Source organism: Melospiza georgiana, chromosome 9 (genome assembly GCF_028018845.1).
Source record: "Melospiza georgiana isolate bMelGeo1 chromosome 9, bMelGeo1.pri, whole genome shotgun sequence".
Taxonomy (NCBI): Eukaryota; Metazoa; Chordata; class Aves; order Passeriformes; family Passerellidae; genus Melospiza; species Melospiza georgiana.
The window spans coordinates 576,858-600,209 of NC_080438.1; the positions used below are offsets into that span (position 1 = coordinate 576,858).

Here is a 23,352-nt window from a genome sequence, read left to right on the forward strand (position 1 = left end):
TCATTTCTTCACCTCATGACTCATCAGAAGTTTCTCCAATAAAGAAATAAAGCTTTTGCCTGAAGCTCCCTCTGTGCCCATGACAGGAACCCCTGTGAGTGCCTGGGACATCCCAGTTGTTTGGCAGCCTGGGGACTCCTGGGACGTCACCGTGGAGCCCCCGTGAGTGCCTGTGACAGACCGGTGCCTTTGCAGCCCAAGGTCCCTAGGATTGTCACCATGGAATGGCTGTGACTGCCTCTGACCACACGGCTCTTTACCATCCCAGAAACCCCTGGGAGGTGTCCATGGTGCCCCTGTCTCTGCCTGTGACATTCCAGCTCTGGAACAGCCTGGAGACTCTTGGAAAGTCCCCATGGAACCCCTCTGAGGGCCTGTAACAAATCTGATCCTTAGCAGGCAACCATTACCAGCTCCCTGTTGCTATGGTCAGTATCCATGGCAACTATTACCAGCCCCCTGTTGCTATGGTCAGTTTCCATGGCAACCATCACCAGCCCCCTGTTGCCATGGTCAGTTTCCATGGCAACCATCACCAACCCCCTGTTGCTATGGACAGTTTCCATGGCAACCATCACCAGCCCCCTGTTGCTATGCTTAGTCCCTTGGCAGCTCCATGGAGACCCCACGCCAGGGGTGGTTGCCATGGACACCAGCTCAGGCCTGCAGCCATAGTCCGTTGCCATGGCAACCATTGGCAGACCCATCCCCAGGCTCATGGGATCCCAGAACCACAGAATTGGCTGAGCTGGGAGCAACCCATAAGGATCCTCCAGTCCAACTGCTGCCCTGCACAGGACACCCCAACAACGCCAGCCTGGGCCTGGCAGCGCTGTCCAAACGCTGCTGGAGCTCAGAGAGCCCTGGAGCTGGGACCCTTCCCTGGGGAGCCTGGGCAGGGCCCCAGCAGCCTCTGGGCAGAAACCTTTTCCTGACATCCAACCTGAGCCTGGCTCAACTCAGCTGCAGCCGCTCCCTCCACTCCTGTCCCTGGGCACCAGATGGAAGAGGTTCCCCCAGCCCCAACCAGGGACCTGCTCCCAAGGCTGTTGCCATGGCCACCAGGGCTGGGACCAGCTGGGATGCTCGGTTTCAATGGGCCAGGGTTCAGGAATGAGAGTCTCCAATTTCCTCCTCCCGCTAAAACCGCACTGCCTTCGCTGCCCTCCTGCCTCCAATGGAAAGCACAAAAGGCAAAGATCCTGGGCTGGGATAAGAACAATTTATTGGGAACAGCAATGAGATAAGGAACAAACAGAAACAGAAATAATATTGATAACAGAAGAGATAAGAAAAACTGTTTACAGGGAAAACTAATACATCAACAGCAGGCTCTTCCTGGCCATGCCTTTCCCCTGCCTGGAAAGGACACCCTTCTCCTCAGAGGGAGAGAGAGAGAGTCTCTTTCCTGCCCCTGGCAATGACCTGAGGTGGGAGTGAATGTAATGACACGGCCATGGCCAGACTCTCATGTTCTTCCATCCCACATCATGTCTTTGGCAACAGCAGGAAAAGGGACAGGTGTCTTCCCAGATGGATCACAGGGAAAATGGATCCCCAGGGCTCTTCCCAATGTGGGCCCTCCAATGGGGGATGAAGCTGGAGTGGTGCATGAAGCTGTTCCTGCATTTGTGGCATTTGCAGGGCTTCCCTTACCGGTGCCTCCGTTGGTGTCTGGTCCAGGCAGAGCTCTGGGTGACGCTCTTTCCACACTGGGGACACTCGTAGGGCCTCTCCCCAGTGTGGATGTGCCGGTGGGTGATGAGGGTGGACTTTTGCTTGAAGCCCTTCTCACAGTCAGGGCAGTGGAAGGGCCTCTCCTCTGTGTGAATCCGCTCATGCAGACGGAGATTTGAGCTGGTCAGAAACCTCTTCCCACATGTCGGACACTCGTAGGGCCTCTCCCCAGTGTGGATGCGCTGGTGGATAATGAGGTCGGAGTTGCGCATCAACTCAATGAGGGAAACACTAACTGAGGGAGATTCACTACAGTGAAGGTAGCCTCAACCTCCCATGACCAAGCTACCAGGTGTGATCTCTCAGATTCCCTCGAAAGTACCTCTAGTATGTATGCCCAGGAAAGAAATAACAGCAAGGGCTAGGGGGGCCTTGCCTCTAGACAGGAAGAGGTACAGCAAAACTGGATCTTCCTGATGGTGTGGATCCAATGGCCTGGCACATCAGAACAACAAAAACGCAACACCTTTGTTGATACAGGTATGCAGTGTACCCTGATACCATCAGGACATGTGGGGGCAGAACCTCTTTCCATTGCTAGGGTGATGGGGGAATCACAGCAATTGACCCTCTTGGGAGCTGAGGGGAGCCTGACTGGGAAGGAGTGGCAGAAACATCCTATTGTGACTGGCCCAGAGGCCCCGTGGATTCTGGGCATAGACTTCCTCTGGAACAGCTTTACAAAGACCCAAAGGGACTCAGGTGGGCCTTTGGAATAGCTGCTGTAGAGGCAGAGGACATTAATCAATTAACCACCTTGTCTGGACTATCAGAAAGCCCATCTGCAGTAGGACTCCTGAGGATGGCAGAGCAACAAGTACCAATTGTCACCTCGATGGTGCACTGCCAGCAATATTGAACAAATTGAGATGCCGTGATCCCCATCCACAGAATGATCCATGAGCTGGAGGGCCAAGGAGTTGTCAGCAAGACCCGCTCACCCTTCAGCAGTCCCATCTGGCCTGTGCACAAGTCTGACAGAGAATGGAGATTGACTGTGGACTATTGTGCCTTGAATGAAGTGACTCCACTGCTGAGCGCTGCTGTGCCAGACACGTTGGAACTCCAGTATGAGCTGGAGTCCAAGGCAGCAAAGTGCTTTGCCACTATAGACATTGCTAACACATTTTTCTCCATTCCTCTGGCAGCAGAATGCAGGCCTCAGTTTGCTTTCACCTGGAGGGGCATGCAGTACACCTGGAACTGACTGCCCCAGGGATGGAAGCACAGCCCCACCATCTGCCATGGACTGATCCAGGCTGCACTGGAAAAGGGCGAGGCTCCAGAACATCTTCAGTAAATCGATGACATCATTGTGTGGGGGAACATGGCCATGGAAGTGTTTCAGAAAGGAGAGGATCATCCAGATTCTGCTGGAAGCCGGCTTCGCCATCAAGAAGAGAAAAATCAAAGGACCTGCCTGAGAGATCCAGTTCCTGGGAGTAAAGTGGCAAGATGGACAGTGTCAGATTCCCACTGAGGTCATCAGTAAGATCCCAACAATGTCTCCATCAACCAGCAAGAAGGAAACACAAGCATTCCAAGGTGCCATAGGCTTTTGGAGAATACACATCCAGATTGTGAGTCCTCTATACCTGGTCACCCACAAGAAGAACGATTTCCACTGGGGGCCTGAATAGCAACAAGCCTTTGCTCAGATCAAGCAGGAGATGGCTCATGCAGTTGCCCTTGGCCCAGTCAGGACAGGACCAGAGGTGAAGAACGTGCTCTACACTGCAGCTGGGAACCGCGACTTGTCCTGGAGCCTTTGGCAGAAGGTGCATGGGGATACTCAAGGCCAACTACTGGGATTCTGGAGCCGAAGCTACAGAGGGTCCGAAGCCAACTACACTCCCACAGAGAAAGAAATCTTGGCTGCCTGTGAAGAAGTCCAGGTTGCCTCAGAGGTGATTTGCATGGAAGCACAACTCCTTCTGGCACCCTGAATACCAGTGCTGAGGTGGATGTTTAAAGGAAAGGTTCCCTCTACCCACCATGCCACCGATGCCACATGGAGTAAATGAATTGCCATAATCACACAGCATGCCCGTACTGGATACCTGAATCACCCTGGGATTTTGGAGACAATTACATACTGGCTGGAAGGTGAGAACTTTGGTCTCACTGATGAAGAGAAAAATGTGACAAGGCTAAAGAAGCTCCACCATACAATTAGCTACCAGCAGAGGAAGCACACCATGCTCTTTTCACTGACGGTTCCTGTCACATCGTAGGGATGAGCCAGAAGTGAAAAGCAGCCGTATGGAGCCCCACACAACATTTGCACAAGCTACTGAAGGAGAAGGTGGATCAAATCAACTTGAGGAACTCAAGGCCATTCAGCTGCCCCTGGACATTGCTGAAAGAGAGAAGTGGCCAAAGCTCGACCTCTACACTGATTCATGGATGGTAGCCAATGCTCTGTCAGGTTGGCTGGAGAGGTGGAAAAAGGCAAACCAGCAGCGTAGAGAAAAATCAATCTGGGCTGCTGATGGATGGAAAGACATTGTCTCTTGGGTAGAAAATCTATCTGTCCACCATGTAGATGCCCATGTCCCCAAAGGCTGGGCCAGTGAGGAACACCAAAACAATGAGCAGGTAGGTCAGGCTGCAAAGATAGAGGTGTCAAAGATAGACTTAGATTGTCAACATAAGGGGGAGTTGTTCCCAGCTCGATGGGCCCATGATGCCTCAGGTCATCACGGCAGGGATGCCACCTATAAGTGGGCAGGAGACCGAGGGGTGGGTCTAACCATGGACAGTATTTCTTAGGTTATCCATGACTGTGAAACGTGTGCTGCCATCAAGCAGGCCAAGCAAGTGAAGCCCCTCTGATACAGTGGGCGGTGGTCCAAGTACAAGTATGGGGAGGCTTGGCAGATTGACTCCATCCCACTGCCCCAGACACACCAGGGCAAGCGCTATGTGCTGACCATGGTGGAAGCCACCACTGGATGGCTGGAGACCCACCCTATGCCTCATGCCACTGCCCAGAACACCATCCTGGGCCTGGAAAAGCAAATCCTGTGGAGACATGGTGTGGGAGGATCTTTGTCCATTTGTCCCAGGTGTCCACGGGGTTGGGTTTCTTATCTAGGTATGGGTAGTCATTTGGTGACAGGGGAGCTCCCACCAGGCATGTTGAGAGCAGATCATCCACGCTTTCCATGGCCATGCAAAGATTGTCTGGCTTTAATGACTTTGCCAAAGTGACCCAGATGTTTTGTTTTGGCTGAGGGACGATCCAGCTGGTGGTCACTTGGATACGGATAAGGGCTGATAAAGACGATGGCAATGGTGACACTGGTACTGCTGCAGGGTGCCCTGGAGGATGTCGCAGAAAGAATCATACTTCTTCTTTCCAACTGGGTAGTTTTCACTTGTGTATGGCAAAAACACACATTAGTTGACTTATTTTAAGACATCCTTAAATATTCTTAAGTTCCCCCTATAGTTCTTACCAACTCCTCCCAATCACTCCCTTCTCTTTTTTAAGGGAAGTTTGAGGCAGGGAAAAAGGAGTAGTTTCAAGAGGGGAAAGAGGGAGGGGTAGGGATAAAGGGTCACTGGTAGAGGGACGGAAAAGGGAGGAGTGTGTCTGCATTTGAGATTGACATGGACGTTATCAGTGGGATATATCTATGTGCGATGAGTGTCCTTGCCACAATGTTTGGATATATGAATTTCTTTCTTCTTCATCTCCAAGAGAAAGCTGCTTCTGTGGCATGGTGGGAGAGGGAGCTGACTTTGTGTTCATTTGAGGGGTTATCTTCCGGATCTGTGGTCTACGTAGGGACTGATAAATCTTCTGGGAATCCACTGGGGTCCTGTATCTGTAGAAACACAAGCATATCCTCTCCCCCACATAATGAGAGGCTATGGCCCTTCAATAATTTTACATTCATGATTCTGGTGAAGTACTGGAGGTCTTTCTTTGAGGTGTGTGTACATGTTGGTATGAAAGTGCCTTAAGACAGGGGGCTTTGGTTCTTTTTGAGAGCAATTCATGAAATAGATATGATATTAGAATTCATGAAATTCGAATAACATAAAGTACTTTACACAGTCTCTCTTGTGAAGGGAGGGAGCTGGGGGCTATTTACAAATCACAAACGGGACGGGACTGCTGTGGAACGTGCCTTGAGCTGTTTTATTTTTCAGCACCAGTCTCATTACATGGTTATGACAATGGGAAGATGACAGCAGCTCACATCCCAAGCAGCAGACCAAGAACTTAATGTTACAACTTCCTTTCTAAGTTTTTTGACCAATCACACAAAGCAAAAGCATATTGACAGTTCTATCCAACCACTATAAGCACAGGTACCTTTGGATAAAACAATGCTTGCTTATTTTGAATACAATACCTGCTTGTAAGCCTTAAAACACAATGCACAGAGCTCCATTATTAAGCTTCAAATTTCCTAATATCTTGCTAGAAAAAAATTTCTGTGTCTTAGCAAGTTATTCTAGACAAGCGTTAATACACACACCATTGTTCTATTTGTCCTTGCTTTTCTACTTTTCAAATAATTTTTCTGCTGATCTATCTCATGGCTGCTGCTTAGCTCTAATCACAGTTCTGCTGTCTCTGAGGCCTGCCTTTTGCAGCTTTCCCAAAACCCTGTGATTTTGTGGATTCTCACAGTGGACACAAATTCAGCTATTTTAAATCAAATGCGCACTGATTTAGAAAACACTAGACATGGCACACTGCAAAATGGAGCTGCTATATATTTTTTGCTGTTAGCACATGGGCACAGGTGTGAGAATTTTGAAGGAATGTGTTTTATGAACCTCTCTTCAATTCACAGGAAACTCAAACAACTAGAAGACAACATGAAGATATTGACTGTGAATAACTGGAGCTTGGATGAATGGTTTGAGGAATGGGGAATAACTGGATGATTGAAAGATACCTTAAAGGGAGCTTTGTTGTTACTAGTAGTTATTATTATATTGCTTTGTGCTATTCCATGCATAGTGAAATTGATGACCTGCTTGGTAGAAAATATAGTAAAAAGGGTTTGGCTGGTGCAAGAAGAAGAAGAAGAGGGAATTATAGCAATGTATCTGAACAACTTGGGCAACAATGTGCACAAGCCATGTTGCTTGTAGTCATTCTTGTCAGAGCCCTCTGGAATTCACCAAGGTTACTAAGGCATAAACTGTGCTAAATGAAGAAAGAAAAGGCTGAGAAACAAAATACCAGGACCGCAAGAACTCGATAACAGAGGGCTGTGAACCACCTGGACTGGAAACAATCACATACCCTGTGAAGTGCGTGCAGAACGCAAGGACGAGAGAGGCACCAATGAAGAAGAGCGTCATCAGTGTATGCAGTAGGGTTAGAATGTATAAAAAAGTGCATAACGTAAACAATAAGTGTCTTCTGCTTAATCATACTGGTTAGTAGTATGGGAGTCCTGTTTCCCACAATGGGTGCCTGGGAAGGAGGGATGGTTCTTTTCAATAAAAAGGAAAGCACTGAGGCAGGAGCAGGAGACAAGTGACCCTTGCAGGCCTAGGGCCTCATTGCCTCCTTGTCCCTGCTCAGCAGCCTGGCAGGGGCCGCCCCATGCTCCTGCCCTTACCATTGCACATCCCCACATGCCAGTGCCCATCCCGGGAAGAGCCCTGAGCAAGGAGGGAGGGACAGGATCTGCCTGGCCAGGGGCTGGGGCTCAGGCCTTGGCCCTTTGCATTCCTCAAACACATCCAGCTTTACTCAGCAACAGAGACACCTTTGCCTTCTTTCTCCACAGCTGTGATCACTGCCTCCAGTGTTCTGCTCTAACTGGAACCTGGGGACACTTTCCCAGTTGTGTCCCTCAGTGGGACCCATTAAAACTTCAAGAAACTTTGGAGTCTAAATTTAACTTTGAGTTCTTGAGAAGCTTTTTGAAGATGCTCTTAGGGAGCGAGTCTGATGTAAACAACACCAAATCCCTGAGAGGCTCATTAAAGTCCTTGTGCTGTGTCTGTGCTGCTGAGCTTTAAAGGAACAGCTCTTCCCAGGACCAGCTCCTCTCCCAGCCCAGCAGGGCTGAGGGCTCAGCTGCAGGCACTGAGGGGACAGGAGCCAGGCTGAGACAGGCTGAAGGCAATAAGAATAGGAAGACATTGAGCTGAGACTTCACTTGGGGAAAGATCTTCACAGCCCTCTGCATGGTGAGTCTGTGGGTGCAGGGCAATGTCCCCTGTGCTCCTAGAGGGATCTCCTGAAGCCAGCACATGCCACAGTGTGGGGGATGTGTCAGGAGGACTCTCCCAGTTTCTCTGTGGCACAGGAGAAGGAGGAGGAGGAGGATGTGCTGCAGAGCGGGGCTGCCCTGGGCACCATTACAGGGACAGGGCAGGACGGCTCCTGCTGCCAGGGACGGCTGCAGGGGGTGAAGCTGGGGCTGCAGCCAGGTCTGCCCAGGGCTGTCCGGCAGAGCAGCTCCTGCAGCCCTCAGAGCTCTTGGCCAGCCCAGGGCATGTGCCACCTGCCAGAGGCAGCTCTCAGCCTGCCTGGCAGCTCCCCATGGACGCTGCAGGGGAGAAGTTGGAGGTGGAAGGAGCCACCCCTGTCGGCGGAAGGGAACCAGGACATCAATTTGATCATCACAGGCTCAATTTTATTGATCAGTACGGCGGGTTAAATACAGTTAATAATGAGCTTCATACATATTGCAAAAGTTGAGCTCAGGATTGGTCAGCTTACATATCAGCCCCTACGCCTACTTCTACATTCCTATGGTTCTACTTTTGATACTTTCTACATATTCTTAGGATATATTCAGGACTAATCTCAACTCCCTATCCTCATGTTGCAGCAAGGTCGCTGCTGACTCTTCCTTTCAGCTTGCTGACTGCTGACTTTTCTCCTTCAGCTTAACCAGTGGCATTATATCAGTGTGGCCTTTCTCAGCTAACCAATTATTAATAATACTCTCCACATTTCCCCCGTTTTCTTCTTGTGCAAGGAGATTAGTTTGCCATGCTTTTGCTATTGTACGGCTGACCATGTTTTGAACACAGTTGAAGATACAAGGCAAAATAAGCAAAAACAGCAAAATTACACCCAGCAGTCCTATAGCATAGATCACAAGGTTCCTCAGCCACGGTCCGAGTCCCAAGCCTTTAAGCCATTCGTCAATTCCTAAACCGTCTTCTTCCTTAAGTTTGTGAAGTCCTTGTTGTAATTCTTTTATCTTAGTGTGAATGGACACCGAATGATCAGACAGATTCATGCAAAACTTTCCCTCAAACTCTTCACATCCATGCCCTTGTGCTAAGAGCAAAAAATCTACAGCAGCTCTATTTTGCAAAACAGCATGGTTAACACTTTGCACATCTGCAGTTAACATGTCTAGAATTTGTGATGTCTTGTTCAGCTCATCCCTTGCCCAGCATCCTAATTGTTTTGCTAAATTCATGGCTTTATTGGCAGATCCTCCTGGCAAGATAGTTGAAACCACCACCTGTTTGAATGTGCCCCAAAACCGTGGATCTCCTATCTTGCTGCAGTCTAAGTCATGTATGCTACGTTTTCTCCTGTTTGAATTTTGACTCAGCTGCATTAGCAAGGACACATTAGGATGAAACAATGACAATTTTCCCAAAAAACAGGGTCCACCCTGTGGTTTAGCTGGTATACCATTCCATGCCCTGTCTCCACAAATCAAAAATATTCCTGTGGGTAATTTCATTGGTGCTGTGATATTTGTGCCGTTACATTGACTGCAATGCTGTGGAGAGAATTCACTCACATTCAGGGATGAATCTAGGGTGGCCCATGTTTCTTTAGGTTGGTTTAAATTCTGAGCACCCGAAAGTTTGAAGCTAAACCATCCACCAGCTGTAGTGTTAGATATGCTGGCATTTGTACTTCCAAAAAGATCCAATTCTTCAGGAGGAGAATGCAAAGAGGTGTTAAGTGATTGGATTAGTAAGCATTGATGATAGCCATCACTCTGACCTGCAGTATACCCTTGTTGCACTGGCAATGTGATGTTTGACATGTTAGACATACATAAGGTTTGATTGTTTATCAAACTACAAAATTCTCCAGGAGACGACACCGGAAGTCCCACCAGGCATGTTCGAAATGGGTTAGTGACTCCTCCGAGACTAAGACAAAATTGATGATTGGTTAGTTTAATTAGCAAGTGTTACCCATAAATTTTCCCTTGGTTGACTAAAGTGTGTTACTCCTACTGCTTCACTTGCTACAGCATTGAGCAGTATAACAAAAACAAACCTCATTTCTCTTTCTGCTTGCTTTGTTTTTCCTTTCTTCTCTGTCTTTTCCCTGGTTTGCTAGATTGTCTATTGTAAGGCTGAGTCAATTCTTGAATATACTGATCTAATTCTAAATCAGCATCCTTGCTCACAGGTATAGCATGAGGTAAGTTTGAAGGCAAATCAGCTTTACAGCGAGCTGCTATGATGCCTGAGGCTTTAGTAATTTCAAATATTCTAAGGTTTTCCTGTAACTTCCACCTAAGATATGCTATAATCACTTGTTCTGCACTCTCAAAGAGCTGTAATCCTGTCCGTCCTGGCAGGCCAGTACTTTGTTCAAGAGCTCCAACCCAGATATGATTTCGAATCCACTTTCCAAAACAAGATGTACACCATAAATATCCCAATGACCTCTGTGGATACCAATAAACCTGATTACAATCTGCACAATGCAAAGCTACCCATGCATAGCATTTATCTTTATCCTTTTTGCAAACATAACAAGGAAGCGAATGTAAGTAAGGACCAGTATAAAATTCTGTTTCTTCAACCCAAAGCAACCAATTCAATGGTGGTGATCGCAAAGCCTCTTCAGCCTTTTTACTATATGAGGCTAACAGCTCAAGGTCTTTCTTTAACACAAGGTGTATCTTATTTCGTAATCGTAGTTCTTGTTCGTTATCCTCCTCAACAACTATATCCTCCTGAGGGTCCCACAACTGTAAAAGTGTTCTAATCATAGAAAATTAATTAGCAATCACTGATTCAATCACCCCTATTCAAATGAGACCGTTCCCTTTTTTGCCTTCTCTTTCTTATCTGTCTTCAGTCTTGCTGCTCCTAATTTCACTGGTCCTGCCACTTTCAAGCTTAATTTTTGCAACTTATCAATGCAGCAATCTAATGCTCTATCAGGATCCCCTTGGAAGGGTCCTACAACTGAATGCTGTGTTAAAGGCACTAATTTCCTACACCTTATAGAAACTATACGTGATTTATTTTGAACCTTAATTCTATTTACAATACATTGTATTTCCCATCGATAATAAGCAAGAACCTTCTGTTCAGGAGACTCATAAAGATTTAGAGCTATATATGCGTTCTGCCCCGTTTGTCTCCTTAATTCATCTTGCCAGCTTTTTCCCCACGTATGCTCGTGTTCACAAGTATGACACCACAAATCCCGTAATAATGATTGTTCTATCCAAAAAGTTCTTTTACAACCCCCACAACGTAGAGCTATCCAGGCAGCACAATGTGGATTGTAACAGTCAAGGCAATGTAGTTTCGCTGGATCTGTTAAGTGAAAAGTTGATAATGAGTCCATGAAACGAATCAACTCCTGGACCGTCCGGTAGTGACGTGTCAGTGCTCTGTCCACTGCTTCCGAGTACCCCTTCAATTATAACAGCAGTGGTTGTAGGACTAGAAGCAGTTTCTTCCCCAGTCGCTCCTTGTCCTCCTCCGTAAGGCGGTCCACCAGAGGCTGCATCAAAAACAGGTTTAGTCCACTTAGCAGGCACCCACAAAGGCCCTGTAGGTGAGGAAACACAAAGATACCCCTGACCCCAATATAATACTTTTGCAGGTTTTTCCCATAATCCTGTACTTGGGTTCTTATACTTAACCCAGACCTCTGTTTCCTTAGTATTTTCCTGACCTGACCTTGGATGATGTTTCATTGCAGGGGGGGTATCATCTTCCCCAAAAATGCATAAATGATTAATCACATACAAAACCTTAGCCAAACATGTTTGTGGATCTGTCAAATCTTGATGTTTTTCAATATACTGCTTAAGGGTACCGTTTGCTCTTTCCACTATTGCCGGTCCAGTAGAAGAGTGTGGAATACCTGCCACATGCTTAACAGACCACTGATTCAAAAATTTCCGGACCCTAGCACTTATATAACCTCGACCATTATCCGTTTTGATACTCTTTGGAACTCCCATAACAGCGAAACAACTTAACAGGTGTCTGATAACCTGTATAGCTTTCTGTCCTGCCTGAGCCGTAGCCTATATGTAATGACTATATGTATCTATGGTGACGTGCACATGCTTGACTTTACCGAATCTAGCTATGTGTGTAACATCCATTTGCCATTTCTCATTTATTTCTAAACCTCGAGGATTAACTCCAATGCCTAGACCTATCCCACCATTATGATAACTACATGTTGGACATGCTCTGACAATGGCCTTGGCTTCTGACAAACTCAGCTCAAAGTGTTTTGCTAAACCTCTTGCATTTTGATGATATCTACTATGTGCTTCTCTGGCCAATGTGTGCTTGTCAATAGGACAAGAATTATCAATGGGTAGGGTAACCAATTTATCTGCACGTTCATTCCCTTCTCCTAAACCTTCAGACCACTTATGGCTCCTAATATGAATCACAGAATATGCTGCATTTCTTTCTCGTAAAGCCTTCCTTAACTGTATCAGTAACTCATACAATCGTTTATTATTCACTTCCTTAATTGCTGCTTCCTCAATTCATTTGACTACTCCTGCAACATACATAGAGTCTGTGACCACATTTAAAGGCTCCTGTAAGTTGGACACCGCCCATACTACTGCTAACAATTCCAAAGTTTGTAAGCTATCTGCAGGGTCTGCTGTGAGGAGTTGATGCTTCCATTGTCCTTTTTCTTGCCAGGTAACAGCAGCACGCCTTGATTTCTTTCCTGCATCTGTAAAAACTGTAATAGCTCCTTCTATGGGGTTTTCTTCTCTCAAAGGTTGAGTAATCCAGTTCCATTCTGTCATTCATTGCAAAACTCTAGGCACTAATTTACTAGTCTCTACTTTAGCAGGTGACATCAATAATGCTTCTTGTAAATTCTTTGAATTTATCAAGTACCAGTCCAAGGTTTCTTTTTCCATAGGCAATCTAATAGTAGCAGGTTCTCTACCATCCACTTCAAGAATTCTGAGACGCCCCTTTTTGATTAATGCAGCCAATTGTTCAATTTTTGAAGACAGTGTTTTCTTATGCTGTAGTGGTGGTGATAACCATTCCAACACCCGTATCTCCCCCGTTTTCTTTTGCAACTGAGAGAGAGCACCAAGCAAGTGGCAAGGGCTATTCCAAATAGTAAGGTCAATGGGGTGGTCGAGTTGTCGACGAGACACATACCCTTGCTGTACACAGTTACTAATTTGCTGCAAGGCAAGATGATGCTCCTTTGTCAGGTGTACAGGAGTAGTAGGGTCCACACCTTTTAACAAAGGCCGTAGGGCTTCTAATAAGTGATTTGGTATTCCCACAATAGGCTTCAGCCACTGTAAGTCTCCCAGCAACTTCTGTGCATCATGTAGAGTTTTAATGTCCAATTGTAATTCCAATTTTTGTGGTATCACTATTTGATCCATCAAAGTCCATCCCAAATATTTCCAGGGCTTTGTAGTCTGAATTTTCTCTGCAGCAATAACAAGTGAATATACAGCAAGAGTATTTATAATGGTGTTAATCTGTAAAGAGGAGAATGGCTGTTGCTGTGCAAACAAAATATCGTCCATGTAATGATATATTATAGTTGCTGGCCATTTACGACGTAGTGGCTGTAATGCAGCATCAACATAAAGCTGACATAAAGTGGGGGAGTTGCGCATGCCCTGCGGAAGAGATGTCCATTCAAATCTTTTATCTGGTTCCCCACGATTTATTGCTGGTAAAGTAAAAGCAAATCTCTTCATGTCATCAGGATGCAGGCCAATAGTGAAAAAACAATCCTTTAGGTCAATAACTAAAAGTGGCCAGTGTTCTGGAATCATAGCTGGATTTGGAAGACCAGGCTGTAAGGCCCCCATTGGTTCCATTTGGTCATTTACAGCCCTCAAATCATGTATCAAACAATATTTCCCTGATTTCTTTTTGATTACAAAAATAGGTGTATTCCAAGGGCTTGTGGACAGTCTTAGGTACCCTTTTGCATATTGTTCCTGTACCAATTCATGGGCATGCATAAGACTCTCCCCTTTTAATGGCCATTGCTTAACCATCACCGGTGTATCTGTTTTCCAGGTGAGTGGAATGGGGAAAGTCCAAGCAATGGCAATTACCCCAAAGGGTGCTGATTAGTTAACACCACTCCCAATTGTGTTAAAATGTCCCTTCCAATTAAGCAGGAAACTGTAGGAGGCAGTTGAACAATTGAAAACACAGCAGATATTTGTTGATTCTCAATGCACACAGACAAAGACGGCGACCTGCTTGCCAATGTAAATCCTCCCACTCCTGTGAGCATGTTTGATGAGGGAAATAGAGGCCAATGTTGTGGCCATGCTTCTGGAGAAATGATGCTAGTATCTGCTCCTGTATCCAATAATCCATAAAGGGTTATGCTTTGATGCCCATAGGTAATTTCAACCTTTTGTTGTGGTCTATTTTGTAAATCCACAGTTAAAAGGGTAACACCAGTCGAGCCAAAACATTTTTCATCCCGTGCTTGCCCAGTAAATGATTGTATTCCTGATGTCATTTGTGACAGTGGTACCAATTGTGCAATGCGTTGTCCTTTTGTAATTTTAATTGGAGGATAAAGGGTGTAAGCCATAATTTGTATTTCCCCTGTAAAGTCCGCATCGATAACACCAGGCAAAACAAATAATCCCAACATAGTTATAGAGGAACGTCCCAGCAATAATGCTCCACATGTTTGTCCATTTAATATAAGAGGACCCTTTACTCCAGTGGGTATCCTCTCAGGCCGGTTCGTCATTAGTGTGACGTCTACTGCTGCTGATAAGTCCAAGCCGAGGCTCTGTGTTGTTGTGGGTTGCAAACAGGAGGTAGCAGCGATGTCACGGCAGCAGCTGGTGTCTCCGATGTCACTGAGGACACTTGTGTCTGTCCCTCATTGCCGCATCGGTAACACTTGATGAATGGTCTCGAGCCTCTTTACGTGACTGCCAGTGAGCCGCTTTGGAGAGGAGCAAGAGCAGCTAACACCTGATGTTGAGTAGACTACGCTTTTGCAACCCTAATCCTAATTCCTTTAAGGCTTCTGCTATAAATGCCTGTGAAGCTGTTGGCATTAATGCCATTCGCTCTAATGCTTCCTCAATAGTCCAATTTGCCCCTAAAGTAGCTAACACTCTTTGGGTTGCTGGATTGCTATTTTGCAAGGCACACCTGCTTCAATAGTGCCCTGCAACACCAGCCTGATCTATAGCAGTAGCTGTTCTATCGATAAAATTTCCAAATGATCCTTCCCTACCTTGTTTAATGCCCATATAAGCCAGTAACCCTCCTGGCTCTTTAACCATGTCTATTGCAGCATGCACTAACCACATAGACTCTCTAAGTTTATCTTCTCCCGATATCATCTGTGCCTCTGTACGCAAATATGCCCCTAAGCCCATCAGCTCCTCTACTGTCACCCCATGTAATGGGTCTCCCTGGGCTCCTTGTACAGCAAACGATTCATTTACCAACGCGTGCCAATGGGCGTTAAATAATAACTGCTGATGCTGAGTGAATATCAACCGAACTATTCCTCTTAAATCATTAGGACATAAAACCTGAGTATTAAAAAGATAATCTAACATTTGCTTAACAGGTTCACTTTTTACTCCAAACTGACTAACCGTAGAACGTAGCTGAGTTAACAGCTTCCAATCTAAGGGAGTATATTCTGCTATATTATGCGTAAGGTTCCCCTGTGCATCGTACTGTGGTGTGTGTGTAACTGGACATGCAAGACTAGAAGCTACTTCCACCGCCTCACCATCCCCCATTTGCATTACTTCTTTCGCCAAAGCAGCCCAAGCTTCCCTCCTCTGTTTAGCCATCTCCCCCCATGGATCACGGTGCGCCCCTGGGATGGGATCTGGCTCTTTAAGGGTGCTATGCTGCTGGCGCTTCGGTGCAGACACCGAGTTTTCGCACGCAGGGGGCAGTGAAGCAGGGGCTGGCTCGCGCTGGGGAAGCAGGGGCCCCCCCTCCTCCACTGGAGCTGACAGTGAAACCGAAGCCGACTCAAGCAGAGCCGGCCTGCGGGGGGCAATCAGCCCCCCCGCTGGAGCCGGCTCGGGCGGAGAAATGGGCCCTTCCCCCGTCGAAGCTGTAACCTGAGCCGGCTCACTGAGGGGAAGCGGCGGAGGCAAAGCTGGCGGCGGAGGCGAAGCTGGCTTGCTCCCACCCCCACCATCCAACCCGCCTGAAGCTGGTGGCGGAGGCAAAGCTGGCTTGCTCTTACCCCCACCATCCGACTCGCCCTCCCCCTCTGACAGGAAAGGTGCAGACGGTTCCACTGCGCCTATAGAGAAATCCTCCACACCACTTTGCTGGGGACTCTTAGGCATAAGTACCTTAGTTACAGAAGGTGCCAGGGGATCATCTTCACGACCATACCCTATATTCCTCTTATGAGCTTCTGTTGCCCTTTCTGCTGCCTTTCTCTCAGAGACCTGCTGAAGTAACGTGTTATACACCACCCGCCATAACTTCCCGAATTTCTTTGCTGACTTATCATCGTCTAGTACTGTATCCCACAATATTTCCCCAAACTTTCTCCACTCTGATAACTCATGAACTGTATGAGGATTAGAAAAGATACCCTTAGCATGGCCATAAGCTAATAACCCTGGTAACTCCTTTTTTAAATCTATCCCTTTTATCCCACGCCGCTCTAAATAGGCTGTAAATAAATCATATGCCGCTTGCCTATCCATACCTATTAATCAGTGCGCGCTGTTGCAGCTCTCCAGGCTCCGGCGGACACGTATTGGCTTAAGTCACAGTTGTGAACCTTAAGGGTGCTTCAAATTCTGGCACCGTCCCGGCTGCAAGGACCCAAACCCAACTTCCTCGACTGTGGCGTAATCCCTTTTTCTTTTAATCCGAGAAAAAGGGCAGAGATTCGGTTATGCCCGCATTCTCCACCATTTGTCGACGGAAGGGAACCAGGACATCAGTTTGATCATCACAGGCTCAATTTTATTGATCAGTACGGCGGGTTAAATACAGTTAATAATGAGCTTCATACATATTGCAAAAGTTGAGCTCAGGATTGGTCAGCTTACATATCAGCACCTACGCCTACTTCTACATTCCTATGGTTCTACTTTTGATACTTTCTACATATTCTTAGGATATATTCAGGACTAATCTCAATTCCCTATCCTCATGTTGCAGCAAGGTCGCTGCTGACTCTTCCTTTCAGCTTGCTGACTGCTGACTTTTCTCCTTCAGCTTAACCAGTGGCATTATATCAGTTTTGCCTTTCTCAGCTAACCAATTATTAATAATACTCTCCACACACCCCCATCAGGGCAGATTCCTCCTGTTGTGGAGATGGTGCTGCATGGCCAGGGCTGCTCTCAGCTTTCTCCTAAAGGGAAGGGAAAGGGGCTGTCAGCTTTGGCTTTGTCACTGACACTGCTGCACTGTCACCCTGGGCATCAGCAGATGTGCCTCAGCTCTCCCTCAGAAAGTGCCTCTTCAGCCTCCTCTCCCTACAGACAGCAGCAGCAGCAGCACCTTGGCTTGCAGCATCTCTGTTTGTGTGCCCTGCCCTTAAGGCCCTGCTGCCAGGGAGATGCCCCTGGGCAGTGCCCTGTGCTGGGGGGTGTTTGCAGGGCAGAGCTGGGACCCCAGGGCTGGGCTGGGCTCTGGCAGCACTATCAGGGAGCAGGCTTGGATACAGAGAAACAACTCCCAATAGGCATAACTCCAGGCAGCAGAGAGCCTGACCAACACTTGGCATCCCTCCCTGTCTAGCTGCACAGGGACAGAGAGAAGGGCTTAAAGAAACTAAACTTGAACTTTGAATCTTTAAAAACTCCACTTTTTTTTTCAAGCACGTTTTATGTTCGATCACCCTGAACTAGAGGGAAGTGTAATAGGCAAAGGCACCTGTGTGGGGACCAGCAGGCCTGACTGCACTGGGGCACACAGAGTCCTGTTTTCCCTCTGGGCTTCCCCGGGGTTCAAGCTGAGAGCAATGCTGAGATGAGGCAGGAACTCAGCAGCACAAACCCAAGCTCAAAAAGGAAATTGTTCAGTGAAGTACCCCCACAGGTAGTGAAGTAGTTTTGAGGCAATTCCTAAAATAACTCTAATAGATTGAGTCAAAGAGCTTGTCAATGTCTTCTTTCAACAGTCCACTACAGCCAGAGTGAAGCAATGTCCAACAGCAGCTCCATCAGGCACTTCCTCCTGCTGGCATTGGCAGACACACCGCAGCTGCAGCTCCTGCACTTCTGCCTCTTGCTGGGCATCTCCCTGGCTGCTCTCCTGGGCAACGGCCTCATCATCAGCGCCGTAGCCTGCGGCCACCACCTGCACACACCCATGTTCTTCTTCCTGCTCAACCTGGCCTTCAGTGACCTGGGCTCCATCTGCACCACTGTCCCCAAAGCCATGCACAATTCCCTCTGGGACACCAGGAACATCTCCTACACTGGATGTGCTGCACAGGTGTTTTTCTTTATCTTCTTCATTGCAACAGAATTTTCCCTCCTGACCGTCATGTGCTACGACCGCTACGTATCCATCTGCAAACCCCTGCACTACAGGACCCTCCTGGACAGTAGAGCTTGTGCCCACATGGCAGCAGCTGCCTGGGCCAGTGCCTTTCTCTATGCTCTCATGCACACAGCCAATACATTTTCCCTGCCCCTGTGTCATGGCAATGCCCTGGGCCAGTTCTTCTGTGAAATCCCCCAGATCCTCAAGCTCTCCTGCTCACACTCCAAACTCAGAGGACTTGGGCTCCTTGTGGTTGGTGCATCCTTAGGTTTTGGTTGTTTTGTGTTCATTGTTTTCTCCTATGTGCAGATCTTCAAGGCTGTGCTGAGGATCCCCTCTGAGCAGGGAAGGCACAAAGCCTTTTCCATCTGCCTCCCTCACCTGGCCGTGGTCTCTCTCTTTGTCAGCACCTCATTTTTTGCCTACCTGAAGCCCCCTTCTATCTCCTCCCCATACCTGGATCTGGCAGCGTCAGTTCTGTACTCGGTGGTGCCTCCAGCCCTGAACCCCCTCATCTACAGCTTGAGAAACCAGGAGCTCAAGGCTGCAGTGTGGAGACTGATTAGTAGATGGTTTCAGAAACATTAAACTGTTGGCTAGTTTCTGCATATCATATTGTAATAAAACTTATCTATCACTTGTAAAAAAACTTATCTTTGATAGTTGTTGCTTGATTTGGTGGTTTCTTTGTTCTTTTCTTTCCTTTGTTTCATTTTTTAATACTGTCCACAAAGAAAAGACATTATTTGTGCTTCATTACATTTTCTTTACCTCCAAATTTGCTGTAGCTCACAGATTGTGTCAATGAAGAGCTGTGCTCTCGGTTGCTTTAAGTGAAAGAAAGGATCTCCTAGCAGAATTTTCACCAGAGATGCCCCTCTTGTTGCCTTCTCTGGAGCTGCAGCAGCAATGTCTGTGTGCAGAGCTGGGGGCAGATCAGTGCTGGCCCAGCAGCTGTGCCCAGCAGCAGCAGCAGCTCTTGCTGTTGCCAGTGCTGCTGCCGTGGCCCTGCCCCGCTGCTCTGCTGGCCCTGGTGTTGCTACAGGGCCTGAGTGCTCTCGGGGCCGGGCACAGCCCTGGGGGTGGCAGTGCCGGGGCTGCAGCAGGGACAGGCCATGGGCACTGCTGGGGCAGCACTGACGCCTCAGGCCAGGCCCTGGGGGCTCCAGGCTCCTTGCCCAGGCTCTCTCAAGAACACGGCCAGGCCAATGCTCAGCACAGAAAAGTCCTGTGAGCAGCTCCAGGCTGGCCGTGGGCAGGCTGGGGGCAAACAGCATGTCTGGGGCTCTGCATGGGCCCTGGGGCAGACGGGAAGGAGCAGCAGAGCAGGGGCTGATCCATCCCCAGTGCACTGCACAGCCCAGGGCAGCGTCCCAGAGCGTCCTGATGGAGCTGCCAACAACATCCCCCCTCTGCAGCCCTGGCCTCTCCCCTGGCTCACACAGGTGCCCCATCCTTGCAGGCACAGACACGGCAGCACTGGCTCAGCAGCCCCTGTTTGCATTGCACACAGCAGGGGGAGCACCCCCATGCTGTTGGTGTGGGGACATGAACCTGAGGGAGCACAAATGCCATCAGCCTTTGGGGCCAGCAAGGGCTGGGGGACACCAGGGAAACCACTCAGCTTTGTCCTGGCCTCTGCAGTCAGCCAGAAAGTTTTTTCCCATGTGCTGGGGGTTTCCTGCCCCACTGCAGATGCTGTTGCTCAGAGCCAGGGCTGCCTGGCAGCCATCCCTAAACTGCTCCAAGCATTTCCTTGGCCTCACCTTTGATGTTTCTCCTCTTTCCTGATCCAGATTTCTTCCTATTGCCCATTGCAGTCCCCTCCCCAGCAAACAGCCCATCCCTGTTTGCTCTTTCCTCTCTGGCCCCACTCCCCATTGCAGTTCCTGACTTGGCACCATGGGAACGTCCCTTGGGCAGCAGGATCATCCTACAAGTGCTGCAGGAATTGTCTGCAGGCTCCTGCAGTTCCTGGTGCTGCTCCCTTGCCAGAGACACCCCAGGCCAGGGGGGCACATCTGGGCTGCTGTGTCTGCCTCTGGGGCTCCCTGTTCTGGGCAATGAGGAGGAGCTGCAGAGGCTCTGCAGGACTGACAGGATGGGCTTTGGGGCTGGCAGGAGAAGCTGAGGGACCTGGGCTGCTGGAGCTGCTGAAGAGGAGGCCCAGGGCTCCTCCTGCAACTGCTCCAAGGGTGGTTTCAGAGAATCACAGAATCAGCAAGGTTGGAAAAGGCCCTGGAGATCATCAAGTCCAACCTGTGCCCTGATACCTCCTTGTCTCCCTGAGCCTCCTCTTCTCCAGAAGAAACAACCCCAACTCCCTCAGCCTCTTCTCATAGCACTTGTGTTCCAGACCCTTCCCCAGCCTTGTTGCCCTTCTCTGGACATGCTCCAGCCCCTCAGTGGCCTTCCTAGATTGGGGCCCAGAACTGGACACAGCACTCGAGGTGTGGCCTCACCAGTGTTGAGTGCAAGGGAAGAATCCCTGCCCTGCTCCTGCTGGCCACACCATTCCTGAGCTAGGCCAGGAGCCATTGGCCTGCTTGCCCACCTGGCTCAGCAGGTCCCCAGCTGCTTCCTTCTGGATTACAGGGGGCTGTATTTCTCCCTGTCCCCATCCACAAGCTCAAGAGAACACTTGTCCTGAGGACAACCTGTCCTAATGTTGAAAACTGGGGCGAAGAAGGTGTTAAGCAGCTCAGCTTTTCCTTATCCTTAGTTACTCTATTCCTCACTGCATCCAATAAAGAGTAGGTGTTCTACTTATCTCTCCTTTCGTTTTTAGTTTTTTTTTTTTTAAACATTTTTTATTATCTTTTCACCAAAGTGGCCAGGATAAGCTCTAATTCACCTTTTACCACTCCACTTTTCCTTCTGCACAACCTAACAACATCCTTAACCACTTCCTAAGATGCCTGACCTACTGTCCAATGGTGATGCACCCCCTGTTTTCCTGAGTTCCCACAAAAGCACCATGCCCAGCCAGGGCAGTCATTTTTCTCTCAGGCTCAACTTTGGCACAGAGGGACAGGCTGCTCCTTCCCCCTTAAGATTCCTTTCTTGAGGTGTGTCCATCCTTCATGGACACTTTTATTTTTAAGTGTGTTTCCCTTAAAAAATCAGTACCTGGTTCAGTACTCTCCAAATCTGCATCCTGAATCCAAGGACTGCCCTGCGTAATTCCAGTGATGAAGTTTTGTTTCTGCCCTTCTTTCACAGAATATTGGAAACTTGATTATTTTATGGTCACTGTGCCCACGGCAGCCTCCAACCACCACATCTCCCACCAGCCCTTCTCTGTTTGTGAACAGCAGGAGACAGAGACTTCCCTTGAGAATGGGAGTGATACCAAAAATTTGACAAAATACTAAAATTCCATAACCCCAATGTAGCATTAAAAAGTAGCATTCTTTATTTGGACAGAGGCACGGGGGGATAGCTCCTCTCAAAGCCATGCACGCTGAGTACAGGAAAGTTTCTGTTTATATTCTGTATTTTGCACACATATTCATTGATTGTCCTGGACTAGATAATAATTTCCCCAAAATCATTAACATATTTCCCCTCCCCTTTACCCATGCATTCTCCTGCCCTGGGGGTCTCTCTGGTGGTCCCTGGTGCTCAGGGACCCCAATGTTCCAGTTGGCCTGGCTGAGCTGGCAGGACACTGAGGCTGGTGAATTTCAGTTCCCCTTCTCACACAATGGACATTGTGTGGTTTCCATAGGGCTGGGGTTTTGGAGAACCAGCACTGTGTGTGCTCACCTGGTGTAGACAATTTATCATCTGGTGACATGAGGTCACAGAGTGGGCTATAACATCACAGAGATGGTTATGTGAGGTCATTGAGCAGCTGCAACATCATAGACTGCCTCTGTGACATCACGGAGCCAAGTGTGACATCACAGGGCAGAGGTCTGACATCACAGAGCAGACTATGATATCAGAGAGTGTGCTGTGAACTCACAGACCAGATGTGTGACATTAGATAATGCGTTGTGACATCACAGAGAAGGCTGGGACATAACAGGAGGGCTGTGTGACTTCGCAGAGTGGGTTATGGCATCAAAGACCAGCTTTGCAACATCAGAGAATAAGTTATGACATCACAGAGCAGGCTGTGACATCCCAGCAAGGCTGTGGGAGGTCACTGGGTTCGTCACTGTGCCCCAGCCCCCCCTCAGAGTTTCACCCCAGAAGTCCAAAGCCGTTCATGCTCAGCAGGGTCTCCTGTCCCCTGGTATCTCCCCGGCCCACCTGGAGCCACAGCCTCCCCCAAGGATGTTCCACAAGATCAACCCAAAAACCTGACACAGGGACAAGGGGCTGGGCTGTTTGACCAGGACCTCAAGGACATGGATTATCCAGGCCACTGTGGCATGGTTTGGGGTCCCCAGGGCAGGAAAGATATCTGGCAGCTGGAGCAGGGTCTGGGAAGGGCCTCCAAGGTGGGGCTGGAGCCCTTGGGCTGTGAGCAGAGGCTGAGGGAGCTGGGCTTGTCCAGCCCAGAGCAGGGAAGGCTGAGGGTCTCCTCATCCCAGCCTGGAAGTGCCAGCGAGGAGGGGATGGATAACACAAAGACAGGCTCTTCACTGGGAGGGACAAGATCTGCCTGGCCAGGGGCTGGGGCTCAGGCCTGGGCTCTTTGCATTCCTTAAACACATCCATGTTTGCTCAGCACCAGAGACACCTTTGCCTTGTTTGTCCCCAGCTGTCATCACTGCCTCCAGTGTTCTGCACTAACTGGAACCTGGGGACACTTTCCCAGTCGTATCCCTCTGTGGAACATATTAAAACTTCAAAAAACTTCAGAGTTTCAATTTAACTTTGAGTTCTTGAGAAGTTTTTTGAAGACACTCTCAGGGACTGAGTCTGATGTAAACAACACCAAAGCCCTGTGAGAAT

General features: G+C 48.4%; 1 protein-coding gene across 1 annotated transcript; it reads left to right on the forward strand.

Moving 5' to 3' along the window:
• Positions 1-18,099: 18,099 nt before the first annotated feature.
• LOC131086981 (olfactory receptor 14A16-like) lies at positions 18,100-19,032 on the forward strand. Its single transcript, XM_058030302.1, has one exon. It carries the CDS (start codon positions 18,100-18,102, stop codon positions 19,030-19,032), a length of 933 nt encoding a protein of 310 aa, XP_057886285.1.
• Positions 19,033-23,352: the final 4,320 nt, after the last annotated feature.